The sequence below is a fragment of the Megalops cyprinoides genome, chromosome 6 (assembly GCF_013368585.1).
Source record: "Megalops cyprinoides isolate fMegCyp1 chromosome 6, fMegCyp1.pri, whole genome shotgun sequence".
Classification (NCBI taxonomy): Eukaryota; Metazoa; Chordata; class Actinopteri; order Elopiformes; family Megalopidae; genus Megalops; species Megalops cyprinoides.
In genome coordinates this window covers 8,184,534-8,200,000 of record NC_050588.1, presented here as the reverse complement: position 1 = coordinate 8,200,000, position 15,467 = coordinate 8,184,534, and the positions used below count along the sequence as shown (strand labels likewise).

Here is a 15,467-nt window from a genome sequence, read left to right as displayed (position 1 = left end):
ACTGATGACAGACTGACCCGAGAGGACAGTGACGGTCACTACTCTGAGCACCAGGGAGTGGCACCCGGGCCTTGGTCACCAGATCGCTCATTAACTCATGCTTCCACCATGGGCCCATGCCAGTTACCTAGAAACAAACAAAACATTGACTTTTAGACACTCATGCTGGGGTTCCTGAGGCCCAAAGGTATCATATAATTTTCCTATCACCCTACTGGTGTTCACACAGATAGAAAGGTTAGGGGATGGAGGTTGTTTTTTTATAGATTTATCTCAGCTGCTAAGCTGAAGGAGGGAGAAGGTACCTGGGTGTGGACCTTCGAGAGGGGCAAGAGGTGCAGGTAGAGACAGCTGGGACACCTGCTGCAGTTTGTAATATGGTAGCATTCCCCTACATCTCTGATGCAAAAATGGATCCTTACCCCAAACACTGACCCTGGGGCAGTTTCACCATTTTATTTAGTGGTTTGAGTTAGTATTACAGCAGGGTGAACTCATGCAGTCTGAGAGCTGATCCTGGAGCATGAGAAAAGAGAAGGGGTGAAGAGGAGCTTTCAGTCTGGGTCATGAATAAACACCCTGTGTGTCTGGGTCCTGATACTGTCCATATATCTTTCCATCTCTGAATTTATAGTTGTATGTATGTATCTGTTATCATAGGTGCTAATGTTAATGTATCCTTGCATCTGCCAAATGAATAATTGTATTTTTATGCAATATGTATTTCCTTAAAGTGGGGGATTTCTTTCCTTGGTTTTTGGGTGGTTTAATCATGTTCGCTGCAGTAATATGAAGGCACGCGCTCTGATTAATTTCTATGCATCTTCCACGCCGCCTTGTGGTAAAGAGTACGAACAACAGCTCACCTGCCGCATCAATTGACTTTTTTTTGAACACGTGCTAATAACAAAAACAAGTCGAATACTCCTTATTTTAAAATTATTACACAGTGAGTGGTAAACTTTTGTCGTGAAAGAAAATTTTATCCAACAAAGTACGGAACTGATCTGCGCTGCCTCAATGAAATGAATATGAATTGAATATTGAATATGAATTGAATCTCCTCTGTCAGTGTAACCGTCAAGATAGTGTTTTACTTTTAAATCTGCGTGCAGAGCGGTGATTGATTTCGCTCTCAAGCGCCTAATTACAGATCATCAAAAGTGCTAAAGACGTTTCACCGCAGACAGTTAGGACAATCAAAAAGGTTGACTGTATGCGTGAGTATGTGTGTCTTTGAATGATGACATAAACTGAAATAACTGCTGGGTCATTTTGGCACAAAAACGAACGTTTATTCAACAGGTGCATCTGAATTTAAACCGGTCACTGAGCACGATACCGTAAATCAGATAATGCTTTATGTCTCCGTCATGTCGTGGTGGTTTGTTTTTATCTCCGGCATTTATTGCCTGTGAAATACGCATTAACAGAACGAAAAATATCCTATTAATAAGTTTTAGGACGAAGGTAGTGCTAGGCAGGCCTTTTTAACGTCGAGGCTCAGCTGAAACGAAATTCTACAATTAAATAGTTAAGGTTTTTTGAAAGATTAAACAGATCTGGTACATATTACATTTTATTTTCGCTATTCCTATCCAGGATGATAGACGAAGGAAACTAACTCCGACTAAGCTAGTTTTGTTACATTTACAGCGTTAGTGAAATTTCTGTGTACAGCGGTTGTTTCCAACCTGCTTGACATTCTCGAGTTTTCACCTGATTCGCGAGCTGTAGTTTTTTTGTTAATTTTGAAAATATTTAAGATTTCAGCAAAAAAAAAAAAAAAGAAAGTATTTCTGACTATAAAATTATTATCTTTATGACCACGAGTGAGCAATATTGGTAAGGATGATTAGATTTGTGTTTACTATTAATTTAATTTAATTTAAGTGATCTACTTATGGAAACACAGAATTTATCCAGCATGTACTGCAATGATTTATTGTAAAGCAGTGCAACGCGCTGTAATTTAGTTGAATAAATCTGTAATTTAGTTCCTTTAATGGGCTAGAGTAGGGATTATCCACGCGGAACTGATATTGAGCAACCCATTGTTTCGCGCTGGTACTTTGTCCACTTTTAAATAAAGCGATATTGAATTAAATGACGTATTCCCCCTGCAGCCAGTGCAGATCTGAAAGAAGAGCCTAACACCGCAATGTGCGCAGTGACCACTTAAGAGTGATTCATTGTCTGACGGCTCAACCCCAAGAGCTTGGATGCGCCAGAAATTGCACGGCGGCAAATCTAGCCATTGTCCGAAAGCCGGTCGCTGTCTGTGGCCTTGGGCTGGATACACCCCGCTCAGGTGAGACAGGTAGGGACTTGAAGAGCTCAGATATCAGATTGCATCTCTCCCGGCTTTGCGCCCTGTTTGAAGTGTTAGAAAAATTGAACACAACAATGAATGGCCCAAATCTTCAAACACACGCGCAATAATAGTGCAATAATTAGTAGTGATATGACAACAGTTATGTGACCAACACTATTGTCATATTATTACTATTGTACAATCACTGTTTTACTAACTTGCATGGCTAGAATGTTCTTTACAAATGAGACACAAATTGCTTGTTGGATTACATTTCTGTACACATCAGCAAATACCACTGCTTTCCTTTACACATTCTTTATGCATTCCAGGTACATTGACTACAGAAGTTAGCCAATGTTAATTCTATAACATTGAACACATCAATTTACACTGGAGCAATTCATGCTGTTGAACACATAATATTTACACAGCAGTTACAGGAACATCTACATAGTTAACATTGTTTTTTTTACATATTATCAATTTATACATCTGGATATTTAATGAGACATTTTTGGATTAAGCAGTGTTTTCCAACTGTACAACATCAGTGCCCCCCAGCATGCTTGGTGTTGTGAGCCCTGCTCTTTACCACTTCATCACATTGCTACATACGGATCTGAACCTGCTACTTTCTGGCTACAAGTCTTGTTCCCTTGCTGGTGCATACATACTAGTTATTTTACTATTACAATATTGCTGAAGAGTGTACACATGCATACATAGTATAGAGCAATGTTATTAACGATTTGCTTTTGAAGACCAAGATATGCCTGTCTGAAATATTCTCCTTTCAGCCAGTATGGACAAGTAATCTTAGCAATGCTTTCATTTACTGTCACTCAGGTAGCCAGTTGTTAATAAATCACCTTGCGCGTCCCTTGGGTATGTCTGTGCTACATCACAATGGAGGTAATCTGGTGCCACTTACTGTACACGCCATACAAGCCGCGGGTGCCAGGGGCAATGCCAGTGGGTGCAGGTCTCCTCCGCCTTTCTGCGATCGCCTCTGTTTGCTGGGACTCGTCTGACCAACAGCGAATCGCCGGAGCTGACGCGACACGGCAATCAGAAAATCACCTTTTAATTAGGCGCCGTTAAGGCGCAGATCCCGATCTTAATCCTAAAGACTCGCAAATTAGGGATTAATCCTGTTGGTCAACCTGATCCCACCACACTGTGAATGGCCAGCTGTAGGTTGGTGCAGGGCAGGAATCTGTCTCCTTGTTGTCCAACTCTGGGTACTTGCTCTCCCCCTTAACTCATCCAAGATCATCTTACCCAACTCCATTCACCTCCTTGTGCACTATTAAAAAAGATAAAAACTGATCCGTGATCATTAGGGTAAATTTGTATGGGTAGGCTCTTTCCAGACTTCCAATTCATGTGGTCTATTACTGCCATTACTCCTGTTCATGGGGTTGGCTAGTCTGATGGAAACTGATTAACCTTGAATAATCAAAGAGAGCAACCTAGGCATTATCCTCAGATTGTAATTATTAATATGTGGCACCAGAGTAGATAATACACACAGACATGTACTGTATATACAAGCCAGTGTATTGTACTGTATGTTCTGTGATATTCTCATTAGAGAATCCTATTATCTACTATGGCCTACCGGCACGCTTCAGTAATTAAAATGTCATTGTAATATCAAGGTTGCTCTGTTTTGTTTTGATCTGTTCTCTACCCCTTTTTGGACAATTTAGGTTTCTTCACTTTCATTCTTTGGCAACATTTATCTTGCAGTTGGCCACAGTAAGAAAACGGCAACCATGTGAAAAGCACATATGATTTGTGGTATTTTTTTCTTTCCTAATCGAATGTAGGCAAACCATACAGATCTATATGACGAATTCCCCTCTCACACACACAAATACTTCACTTCCTCCAATTTTGATGCCACATATATCAAATGTTCATACGGAAGAATTTGCACTCATTTTCAGACCCACTGTATGTTCTGTTACAAACAAACTCAAAATTATGAAATGCTTTGCACAATGTCCAAACCATGTTTGCTTCAAATGTTCAATAAATTTATTTTCAATGATCCAGATAGTTTCTTCTGAAAAATAGAGTGTATTTCATCATATTAACTCAAGGCTCTTACGTGGAATGGAGTAATTTTATCTGTTGAGAATTTTGGACTGACACAAACAAACTCTGAAGTGATTTTCCACCATCTTGGATTGTTTCATTCTTCCAGGGTTTCTTTCATTGCTTTGGGAACATTGCGTGTCACGTCATCACTGAAATGAACAGTACAGTGTCTTTTAACAAAATTTAAAATTTAGCACATGCTTAAATGTGCTATTCACATTGAACAAAGCTGTAGCTAGTCTTTAATCAAGACTTCTGTCTACATATCACTGGTATGCAGAAAGCAGATGGACTGGACAATAGTCAGGCTCTCTGCATTTAATTGTCAAGGTAGTAATTGAGGGAGAGAATCAATGTGAACGTTCTTTAGAGAAGCAGGCCTTGATGGATCACGTTTAAGCCACCCACTATATGTGGAGAATAATTTGGTGAGGCGCGTGCAGAGTCATTTGGTGAGGCACTCTCTTAAGAACATTTAAGATCCCCCCTCCGTCACAGCCACTAAGGAGATTACAGTTATTAGCCTTTTGAGAGGATGCTCCTGTAGACCTATTGTTTGACATGAAATAATCCTGATGACAGAAAACAGGGAGCCCATGGCTGCCACATATGGCCACAAGCTTCTCTCTGACGCTATTCATTTAGTCAGGGGTGAGACAGCACACTCCACAGCCATGAAGGAGAAGGGCTGTGTGTTAAAAGCCAGCTGTGACCACTTAGGAGCCTCCACACACATATTTAGGCAGACACAGAAAAAGCTGTGTGTTGTATAGGTATGGCATGCCTATTGGTGGCCTTATAAGAGCAGATAAATTTCAAATGTTAGATTACATTTACCACTTTTTCCACCATAGTCTTTTAAAGGATTTTTGACAGTGAAGGCAGTGAGACATATGCGTTCTCTCCACCTAGCAGTCTGCCATTATGCCACTGGGTGTCCCTGTAGTTCCAGTAATGGAGGCACCATTAGGTGCCCTTGTCAGATCATGCGAGTAACCACCATGAAATTGGAGGGGAAAACCGTTTAATTTGATTCGTGAAGGCAGTTCGCCCAACGTGTGGTGTTTGCGTTGCGACACTTAAGGGTAATACCTGAGTGCAGAATGTTCTACTGGCTGACAAGCTGATCACAACATGAAAAAAGATCAAACACCGCCCACACAGAAAGCTGTGAATGAAAGACTACATTAGAGGGTGTTTAGATGGGGATGTACCTCTCCATCTGTTAAGCTGCCCTCTGGCTAATGTAGCTGCAGCACAATTTTATGTAAATATTGGCCGTATTACCTCGATTTTATGCAATTGAGAGATCACCCCTTGCTGTTGCATCTGCAAAGACAGCTCTTCTCATTTGTTAAACATGGTCAGCTTCTGTTGATCTGTGACACTTTTTTCAGATACTTGCGCAATACAGAATTAATGGGGAAATACAGGATCCTTGCACAGAATGTACCATGCTCATTCTTCTTCGAGTCGCACACACGTATGTGCTGTGCGCTAGGCACATCTCCTGTAGCTGAACATTTTCAGCTACGTTCCATCCTCGAATGCTTCAAATGAGATCAATTTCACGCCTCGGTTAAAAATACACAGCACAATGAGGACCTCAAGGTAAACTGCTGATGGTTTTCCTCAGAGGACAAAGCGGTGCCCTTTGGAGGAAGCCCTGTCCTGTGTTTCATAATGTTATTTATTTGCCTAGCGGATGGCCTTAACCAGGGCAACTTGCATTGCTTACATTTTTCTCCAGCTGAATATTTACAGAAGCAATTTAGGTTGCATACCTTGTGCAAGGGCACGCCATCAGTGCCCCATGCAGGGTTTGACCCTGGTACCCTTTGATTAAAAGACCGGTTCACTGTAGATCCGGCATTAACCACAGAGCTCTATCACTGCCTGTGGAAAGTAGTACCCACTTAGTTTGTATGCAGTGGTAGAAATCCCAAACAGATACTGTTCCTGCTGTTGAATGACTGCCTTTAGCCTCATCTTAAGAGTGCAAGAGGTGAACCCAAGGTCACTCTGTCTCAAAGACAAAATGTGCACAAAGGAAGTTGAGGGAACGTTCCAAACGGTTTTTGAAGCATTGAAACTGACGCAAAATAGAGTGATAAATGCCAAATCTGTTTTGGCAAGTTTTCTAGATAATATATTTGAGTAGGAGATTCATTTTCTTTTTGACTGTCATTGAAATACATTCATAAGAACTGGGTCTCCTACCATGGATAGAAGAAGGAGGAAAAAATGGTGCAAAATGTCTGAGAGATAAAGGAGAGTAGTTCACGCATGCATAGCTGCAGCAGAAGATGGTATACAGATCCTAAATGTTTGGGCTGTTCTTTACAAGGGCCTTGGCTGACTGAGCATCTCATGAAAGTAACTTTTTTAAGTATTTCAATTTGCTGTCATTTCATAAACATTTCAGCTACTGGCCTCACCAGGATCACTAATTTACTTTATATTTAACTCTTATTTCACATGAAATTAAAACTAGTAATCCACTATCATTTCATAATCTTTAATCTTCAAACTCTGTCATAGAATAAATGTGTACAGTAGATCTCTGTCAGCTTTCCAGTAGTAATGTTAGTAAAAGCCCTCACTGTCTATCATAGGGGTTAGTGGCTCCATGGCATTTACATGCAGTCAGGTTAACATCACATGATTGTGCTCCATCTGCATAGACATGCCAGCCTCTCCCTCTGCACATTGTGACACCAGCACAGACACGCAGTAGGCTGTCTGTGGCATGCTACAGTCCTGTCTGTCTGTCACAAGCACGAGGAGGTGTTCTAAAATTTATTTGAATCTCCATTTAGCCTGAAGCCAAAGGTTAAGTCCTGCAGTGACCCTTTTTCACATATTAGTACGATGGGGTTACAAGCAGGTCATGTGACCAAGATGACTTTTCCTGCGGCATGCTGGTTACCGTTACAAGTGTCAGCTACTTCTGGCTTTGCAGTATGCTAATTAGACACCACCAAGGCTCTTGGAGTGCAAATTTGGATCGAATTAAACACAGCAAGCCTGCGTGTTTGAAGAGCGCGATCTTTCTCAAAAGGTCGGCTATCAGCCACGACCTAACAAAAGAAAGGATGACATCACAGCGGGAGCGGAGGCCGCGGTAAGCCAGAGACACAATGCCAACAACATGTGGAAGAGCGTGCAAGTGCTTTTGCACTCCAGGGGCTGGGGGTGGGCTTCTATTTAAGGTGCTGAAACAGTACGCCTCTGCTGGATGCTAAAGGCGCCGGGAGCAGGGCGCTCCATGTGACCAGAAAGCACCGCTCTATTTATAACAGGTGAATGGGGCAGCCGCACTCTCCCACACACAAGAACAGCCTCGGGAAGACTCTTGCCATGCCACAGCCGACTCCTGGAGATTCTGCTGGACTGGCACCGCTGAACTCCGAGGTACCACACAGCCACAGTGACAGGTAGGACCATGTTCCTGCTCCACACATGCAGGGGTGAACAACTAAAGCATGATGAGAAGCTGCTTTGGTTGCCCAATGACAACAGAAAGGATTAACTGCAGGGAAAATGCTTGTCCTTGTTTGCAGACCTCTCCGGGCTTCAGACTTGCAAGCTCAATCTTACGTTTCAGCTTTGTTAATGGTTAGCGAGTGACATGAGGGAGCTGGGCCACACAGTAACATCTCATTATCAGACGTTTGGCATTGGCAGTAGTGTTCTATAGATTTCATTTACCTCTACTCTGAAGGCCACTATCATTGATCAGTTATATTTCTGTTAGGATTGAGCACCCAGTGAGAAGAGCGTGGAGAATGATTTTTTAACCAGTTGGAAATAGAATTTTTCATCATAAAATTCGTATTGACTTCTTTCATGAATTCAGGAATATATGAAACCTTGCCTGAATGTGTTCTTCCTGAATAAACACTACATTAGCTAGAAAAAATTTATAGAGTCATGGACTGTGATGACATTTGTCTGTTCACCTATGAGCAAAGTTGCAACATGTGCTGAATGATCTGTCAGCCTGCCCATGTATGATAACACTGGGACTGGCGGCTGGACCCAACAGGTGCTCTGTCCCGCACCCTGCTGTTTTTCTGTAGCGCTGTGGTAAAATTCTGTGCAACTCGCAGTGTGTCGCTACAGGTTCAGGGGCGTCGCTGCCCGTCACATGACACACTCTCCATGTGCATTCTGTACTGGGGATCTGTTACAGCCCCACTGCGTTCCCCTGACGCACTTTACTCCACTGCTCCCCTCCCTCTGCCTGGCCCAGGCTGTTTTTCCATCCCTCTTGTGACTGGGCGCAGGGTCGGCTTTCACTTTTTGAGAAGGGGGGAAACAGACTATATCCTCTGGGATGGGAAAAGACTATTTCCTATTAAACTGTTCACTGTTTAATAGGAAACAGCTGAACTGTGATATAAAGATTCATGTTCTGTTTCTTTGTCATGTGCACGTTATTGAGGTTTTTTTCTTTTCACCTATTGGTTGCATTTTAAAAACATTTTCCATTTGAGACAATATGAATTCTGTATCTTTATACAAATCTTTAAGCTACAACCCAAATGCAAACAGAAAGCATATGCTAGCATAAAACGAAGCTGAGACTAGTTAGCATATAACAAAGTCGATATAAACATTATGTAAACATTAATGAAGATTATTTGATTACATTATTTGAAAAGAAGAACAGACCATGTAAATTCCTGACACTCAGTCATGGTTTTGACCTTTGCAGATGCTGGTGCCTGTAGAGGCCTCTCCCTCAGCATGGATGATTTGGACTACAGCGTGCACATCGCCGAGCGAGACTGGGACTCCTTTTACCAGGAGAGCGAGGAATGCGACCTCCGGCAGGCGGCGCTCGCGGGCCTCGACGAGTCGGGCCTGAGCGACTTCGACGAGTCAGAATGCTTCCTGCTAGGGTCCCGCCGCTCCATCGACGGCACCACGGATTTCACAGGGCCGACCGATGAACATTGTCGCGGTGTCGGTGGCGCTAAAGGCCCTGAGGACGTTTCCCCTGGCAGTAAGGAGGATGAGTGTCAGCAGTCAGTAAACCATGGGGCACCCAGGGACTCTGAGGGCGCGACAGCAGAGGAAGAGCATGTAGTTAAAACCGACCATCCTGGAATGATCGAGCTAACCATGGAATCAGCTGAACAGGGGAATAAGGGGTCCACTGAGCAACTTACAGATGAGAGGGTACTTCAGGTCTCCAATGATGTGGCTGTAGAATCTGCACTATTAACCAGCAAGGATAGTGGACTTTATAGCAGTCCCACTGAAGAGGACCTCCTGTCTGGGTTTAAAGGATCGCAGGAAAGAGGGAACACAGGAGAAGAGGGGGCAGATGGAGATCTGTCATCTCTAACAGGGTCCTCTGCCTCCTCCTTTGACCCTGACCTGGGATTACAAATGGGTGCAGTAGCAGGGCCTAGTCCAGACACACCTGAGAGGGACGAACCACTCAAAGATGGAAACGAGGCACCCAGGAAAGAGAAAGAACGATGGTTTGTGACCGTGAATGTCGGCCAGCCGCGGCCCAGGGAAAACGCCGTGGCAAAAAAAAAAAAAAAGAAAAAAAAGCTGTAGTGAAGACCTGCTGGGAACAGGCTATGGGTTTGAGGGGCAGGACCCAGCCTTTCAGAGTGTTTCAGAAGCAGAGAGATTGGGTGTTTTGGAGCCAGAGAGACAGGAATTGGACAGTACCCCTGAATATTTTTCCCATGACTGTGAGCACCTTTTGGCAGACCCTGATTCTAAACAATCCAGTAAACCCCCTATTTCAACTAAAGCCCAACACCACAAACTGAAAAATGTTCAGAGTTCATGGCCACCTGCACAGGAGCTTTCTTCTGTCTTACAGACTAACAATAGTTTTGAAGCATACAGGGAAGAGCTTCAAAAGAACCAATGTGTAGATGATCTCCAAGAGAGACAGACATTGACAGCTGGGCACAATTTACACTGTAATTCACATTTAAGCGCTGTGCCCCAGAGTCAAGACAACCTGTCAGTACTTCCACAGATGGACGATGCACTTCAGAGCTCTCCGCCCACCTGTGCTATGGTGAATGAAAGGACAGACTCATCAGAATCTGCTCCTGTTGGAACCAGTATCCCCCCAAGGCACCAGCATCTTCTTGCAAAGCTGTTGTTTTCAGCTCAAGATGACTCTGGTCGTGGCATGTTAGTCTTGCGCACAGACTTTCACCAGGAGGAATTTCCAAGATCCCTCAATCATCTTCCACCCTCTAAGGAGGATGGAAAAGAAGACAGTCAACATGGCATGCTGGCACTCACGCAGAATGATGGCACAGCTCAGAATTGTCCAGAGCGTAGCAGCTCTCCAGAGACAACCGTCTCTGTAGAATTGGCAGAAACTGGTAACCCTTGCTTATCTGAGCTCATCCCTGGTTTTGAGGAGCCATGCTCCACAATAGTTCCTGAGAGGTCTAATAGACAGGACCTTCCAGATCCTCCAGATCAAGAAACCATACGCCCAGATGTAACAGACAAACAAAATGTATTGCCACGCTTGCAGTGCATAAGTGTGTGTGAGCAGAATTCAGGAACTGAGCTGGTTGGCTCAGAGCAGGCCGAAGGATGTCTTTTAGTGCCCAAAATGACAGAAAACTTTGTTCCTAACATCTACAATGGTATTGATTATTCTGGAGATGATGCAAGATCTCAAAAGAATGAAAGCTGTCTAGATCATCAAATAGAAGGGGACTTTGCGATTGATGAACCAGTGCAGTTACAAGAAAACAGTGTAGCCTGTCTGTGTGTTATTGAAGAAGATGATGCACAGGTGAAACATTTAACCCATGAAAGAGATTCCACTCTCTCTGCTTCTGAAAGTACTCAGCCCCTAATTGTCACCAATGATAATTTTTATCCACAGTTTGAAAAAAGGTCAGATTTTCCCACAACACACACAGCAGGGAAATACATGGCAGTGGCACAGCCCCACCTAGAACATGCAACAGTACTAGCTACCAGTAACCCCACAAACACAAGCGAAAACTTTCTTGAAGTTGATCCGAAGGACAGCTTGATGCTTGATTGCCAAAAACGTGAGACCCTGACACAGACTGACAGTAATGAGTGTGTAATTGACGATGAGTGCTCTGAGTTCATGCAGTCTCCAGTGCATTGGATAGAGGGTGATGTGAAGGAATTACGGAGCAAAGATGTATTGAAGGAGAACACATCTCCTGCCCTCAGTGATGTTCACACCCACCAGCTTAATGCTGATAGTAGCATGGAGAGTGAATCTGCTTTTCCCCAAGAGCAAATAACTTGCAGTGATGAGCTGGAGAACAGAGAGCTGGATCAGATGTTGGACCCAACGCGCCCTGTGTACGCTATCTCCTCCTTCTGGGATGAGATGGAAAAGTTGACAATAAATGACATAATACAGCTGAGGTTGGTGAACAACGCTCACATCCCCAGCGAGTCTCCCCAGCTGCAGGACAGCGCCATGGCGGATGTTTCAGATGCAGCAGACTCCGGCTACTTCACACACCTGGATGACTCCAAGCCTGACCGCTCCACCGGGGATGCCTCCCTTTTTTCCGAATTCGAGGAAGAGTATTTCCAAGCCTTCAATGCCAGCACAAACCCCAGCCCTGAGCCGCCAGACACAAAACCGAGAATTCGAAGATCACCAGAGTCAACTTGTAGGGTGTGGTGGGAATGTGACCTGGATCCAACCTGTGCACAGCCTGACAACGATGCTGAGGAAAGGATGATGCTGTGCTCTGAGAATATCGTTTCCCAACCTCTGTTTTCAGATAGTGCCCAGTTCTCAAGGACAATGCTGAAGAACATACATATGCAGAATCTGAAGGCTCTTTGGGAAGAGTCGCAGGCTTTTAATGGTCTGTCTTTGCCTACCGTTGTGATAGAGGAGGAAGAAAGCAGCATGCTTTTCAGTCTTTGCCACAAAGCAGAAGAAATTTGTGACCAATTTCTCATGGAGAGGGGAAGTGGTTTGGAACGATCTTCTCCAAGATCTTCCCCAACTTTTCTCCCAGGAGAAGCCTTGTCAGAGAGCTACATGGTGCCTTTCTCTGGAATTTTCAATCATCCGTTTGCCGAAGAGGAGGCAGGCACTGGTGTTTCAGATAGAGCTAGCCCAGTGGTCCCACTTGATACTGGGGATCTCACCCTGCCTGAGACCTATGATTATTTCTTCTCAGAGTTCGAAGCTGGAAATACGTTCTTTCCCTTGGCTCAGAGACCTGATGACCGCAAGGACAAATCCATTCCCATTTTCTCCTGCTCACGATCAGGGAAGCGGAAGCTCCGGTTCTTGGAGGAATATGATTACTTCTTTCCCGACGACTCGCCAGTTGAATCAGAGGATGAGGATGACCATGTGCCAATCCGCGTGGTGACTCGTTTCAACAGCCGGACCTGTGAGCCTGTGGATGCCTCAGCAGGGCCAGAAATGTACGAACACTTTTTCTCAGACAAAGACTGCTGGGCAAATCTCTTCTGGCGAAACCCCTTCTCTTTACGCAGAGTGCGTTTCCCTGGCATTCTGAGTGGCTCTCGTGGTAGGTCCACCCCAATGGTATTTCCCGCCACGGATTGGAAGGGGAAATCGCTCTTTAGGACAATGGACCCAGTCAGCACTACGGATAATCGAGACAGCATCCCTCCTCTTCCCAACGTCTTTTACCTGGAAAATCAGCTCAGCAGAGAAGTTGCAGAGCAGTCGAAGAGATGCGCAGATCTCCAAGCCATCATCTCTATTCCAAGTATGGCTCCATTGTTCTGAACATTCTGTAATGAGTGAGCAGTATTTTATGTTTGTTTGAGGATACTTTCTAGCGTGTTTTTGTTATGTCCAAAAGTATGGAGCAGTCACAACAGGAGTTATGTTATTAGTGTTTGGCCCAGAGAACCAGTGACATATAATTCAAACATCACATTGACCCACTTCATCTTTTGTCACAACCCACATGCACTGGTGCTATAGCAAGTGCGATCAATCCCCCTGGTTCACTACCCATGGTTCCCTCTGAGGTCCCCACCCCCACCACTGTTGCTTCACTGTGCCAGGCGATATTTAGATCTTTGACTCAAAGGGAAGGGTAAAAATAGCCAGGCTCCAGTGGAACAAGCAAAACAGACACCTAAATCTCTGTCTCATCTGAAAGAGCAGCTGGGATCAAGAGCAGCAGATGTGTGTCTTCTTTCCTGATTGCATTCTGTCATTAGGTTTTACTCCTGAAGCTTGTGCAATAAATGAGCACTCTATATTTGCAGTATGCTACGTGCTACAAGGTGTTAGCTCCCAGGTTACTGAGGGGTGTTTTAAAGCCTATTTTTGAGAGGCGGGGCAAGTGGGAGACACCTTAGCTCCCTAAATCTCTGTCGCCAAGCCCTTGCAGTCATGGACAGCGCACTTTTAAGAATCCCGGAAATCGTTCATAATTGTAAACTGACTCCCCAGTCTCTGCACCAAATGTGAAAAGTGTTGTCACAGCCTATTTATATGCACAAACTGTAAGATTGGCACTGTGCCTTCCAAAACATGATTTTCCATTCTCTCAACAGCTACTTTGCAAGGGGGAGGATTAATTCGGATGTCTGCTCTTTCAGTTCCGTTGTCAAAGATAAACCTCTAAAGAACATTGTCTGATTCCCTTCTTGGCTGAGTGAATTGGGGAGGGAAAGCACATGCCGCTACAGATCACAGCTGGAGATTCAGAGACACATGAATGAGTGTTTGAACTGAGAGAGGTTTCAACTGTGCATAAAGAGTTGGGCCACTAATATTACTCCTGTTCAAACAAATCAGCACTCTCTTGGGCTAGGGGTCAATGCAAGACATTGAACATGCCAACAGACTAGTCCCTAGCCACCTTTATAACGAGGACAGTCATGGCCTCATATCACCATACGTCGTCATATGCCATCATATGTCCTACGGTCATATTTGTGTCTTGTGAAATTGGAGATTTTTAACATTTCTAAAAAGTAGATGTTTTCTGCAGTACATCTTTTTATCTCCTCTTCTTTTTCTTCCATAGGAAAGGAGGGCTTCCTCTTCACGCTCAACCAGTCTGACATATGCTTGGTCTGCATTGCATTTGCCTCGTGGGTGCTGAAGTCCGCTAACCCGCAGTCCCAGGACACCTGGAAAACAGGTAAGCACATTAAAACAAACAAAAACCAAACAGTAGTGTTGCTGTCAATGAGATGCCAGACCCTTTGGGGTACTTTAATGGTACAAATGTTGTCCTTTATGCAGGCTGAATGCCGTGTCAACCATAACAGCAATAATGACAGCAATCCATAAATCAAAATAATGTTGTAAGCCAGTTATGCAAAAATGTAAAATATTGAAAAAGAACTATCCTTTCAATGGCATTCGTCATGGTACAAAGTACATCCTAATGTGGTGTCCCTAACATTGACTATATTGAATGCTGTTTTTTACTCATTGCTCTTTGGTTAAGCATGTAGCATCCATGTTGCCTTTCTGTGTGTCGGTCCTGGTTCACAAAAACTTCAAAAGCCCTGTCTCTTTCCTTATTTCCAATCAAAGCATGGCGCAGTCATTAAAAAAACTCGCTGCAAGTTTGTGAAACAGTGAACCTTTTTCACAAGAACAATCTGTTCACTAACTTTCTTGTCAGCTTCATTGATACCATCTAATGTGCCCTAACAGAGGCAACTGCAAAGGTAATGCACATGCTTGATTCACATAAATAATTTTCCCTGGAATTATACCCAGCTCTCTTGGCAAACGTGAGTGCAATATCAGCTATTCGATACCTGCGAAGGTATGTCAGAGAGGAATCGCCCGGAGACCAGCGGTGACACCGAATCCCTGTGGTTCCATCCCATCAGCTGCCACACATTTTCCAGGACATTTCATTTGGGACCAGAGCTCACGGTTTGGTAGTTCAACACAGATTAACAGTTACTGACAACATTTCTGCTCGTAGGAGTGAAAGTTAGGTGCAATAAATCAGAAACTGATCCTTTGCAAAGCTCCGCCCCACTCCACGGACATTGTTCCTAGCTTAGTCAAGCTTTA

At 43.9% G+C, this 15,467-nt stretch overlaps 2 protein-coding genes across 2 annotated transcripts; both read left to right on the top strand.

Annotated features, from left to right (window-relative positions):
- The first annotated feature begins 7,766 nt into the window (after positions 1-7,766).
- LOC118779514 lies at positions 7,767-11,763 on the top strand. The gene is made up of 2 exons (XM_036531662.1): positions 7,767-7,860; positions 9,144-11,763. The coding sequence occupies exon 2, from the start codon at positions 9,176-9,178 to the stop codon at positions 9,998-10,000; it is 825 nt and encodes a 274-aa protein (XP_036387555.1). The 5' UTR covers positions 7,767-7,860; positions 9,144-9,175; the 3' UTR covers positions 10,001-11,763.
- Positions 11,673-15,467, top strand: LOC118778919. Its single transcript, XM_036530718.1, has 3 exons — positions 11,673-13,176; positions 14,455-14,571; positions 15,162-15,467. The coding sequence occupies exons 1-3, from the start codon at positions 11,673-11,675 to the stop codon at positions 15,245-15,247; spliced, it is 1,707 nt and encodes a 568-aa protein (XP_036386611.1). The 3' UTR covers positions 15,248-15,467.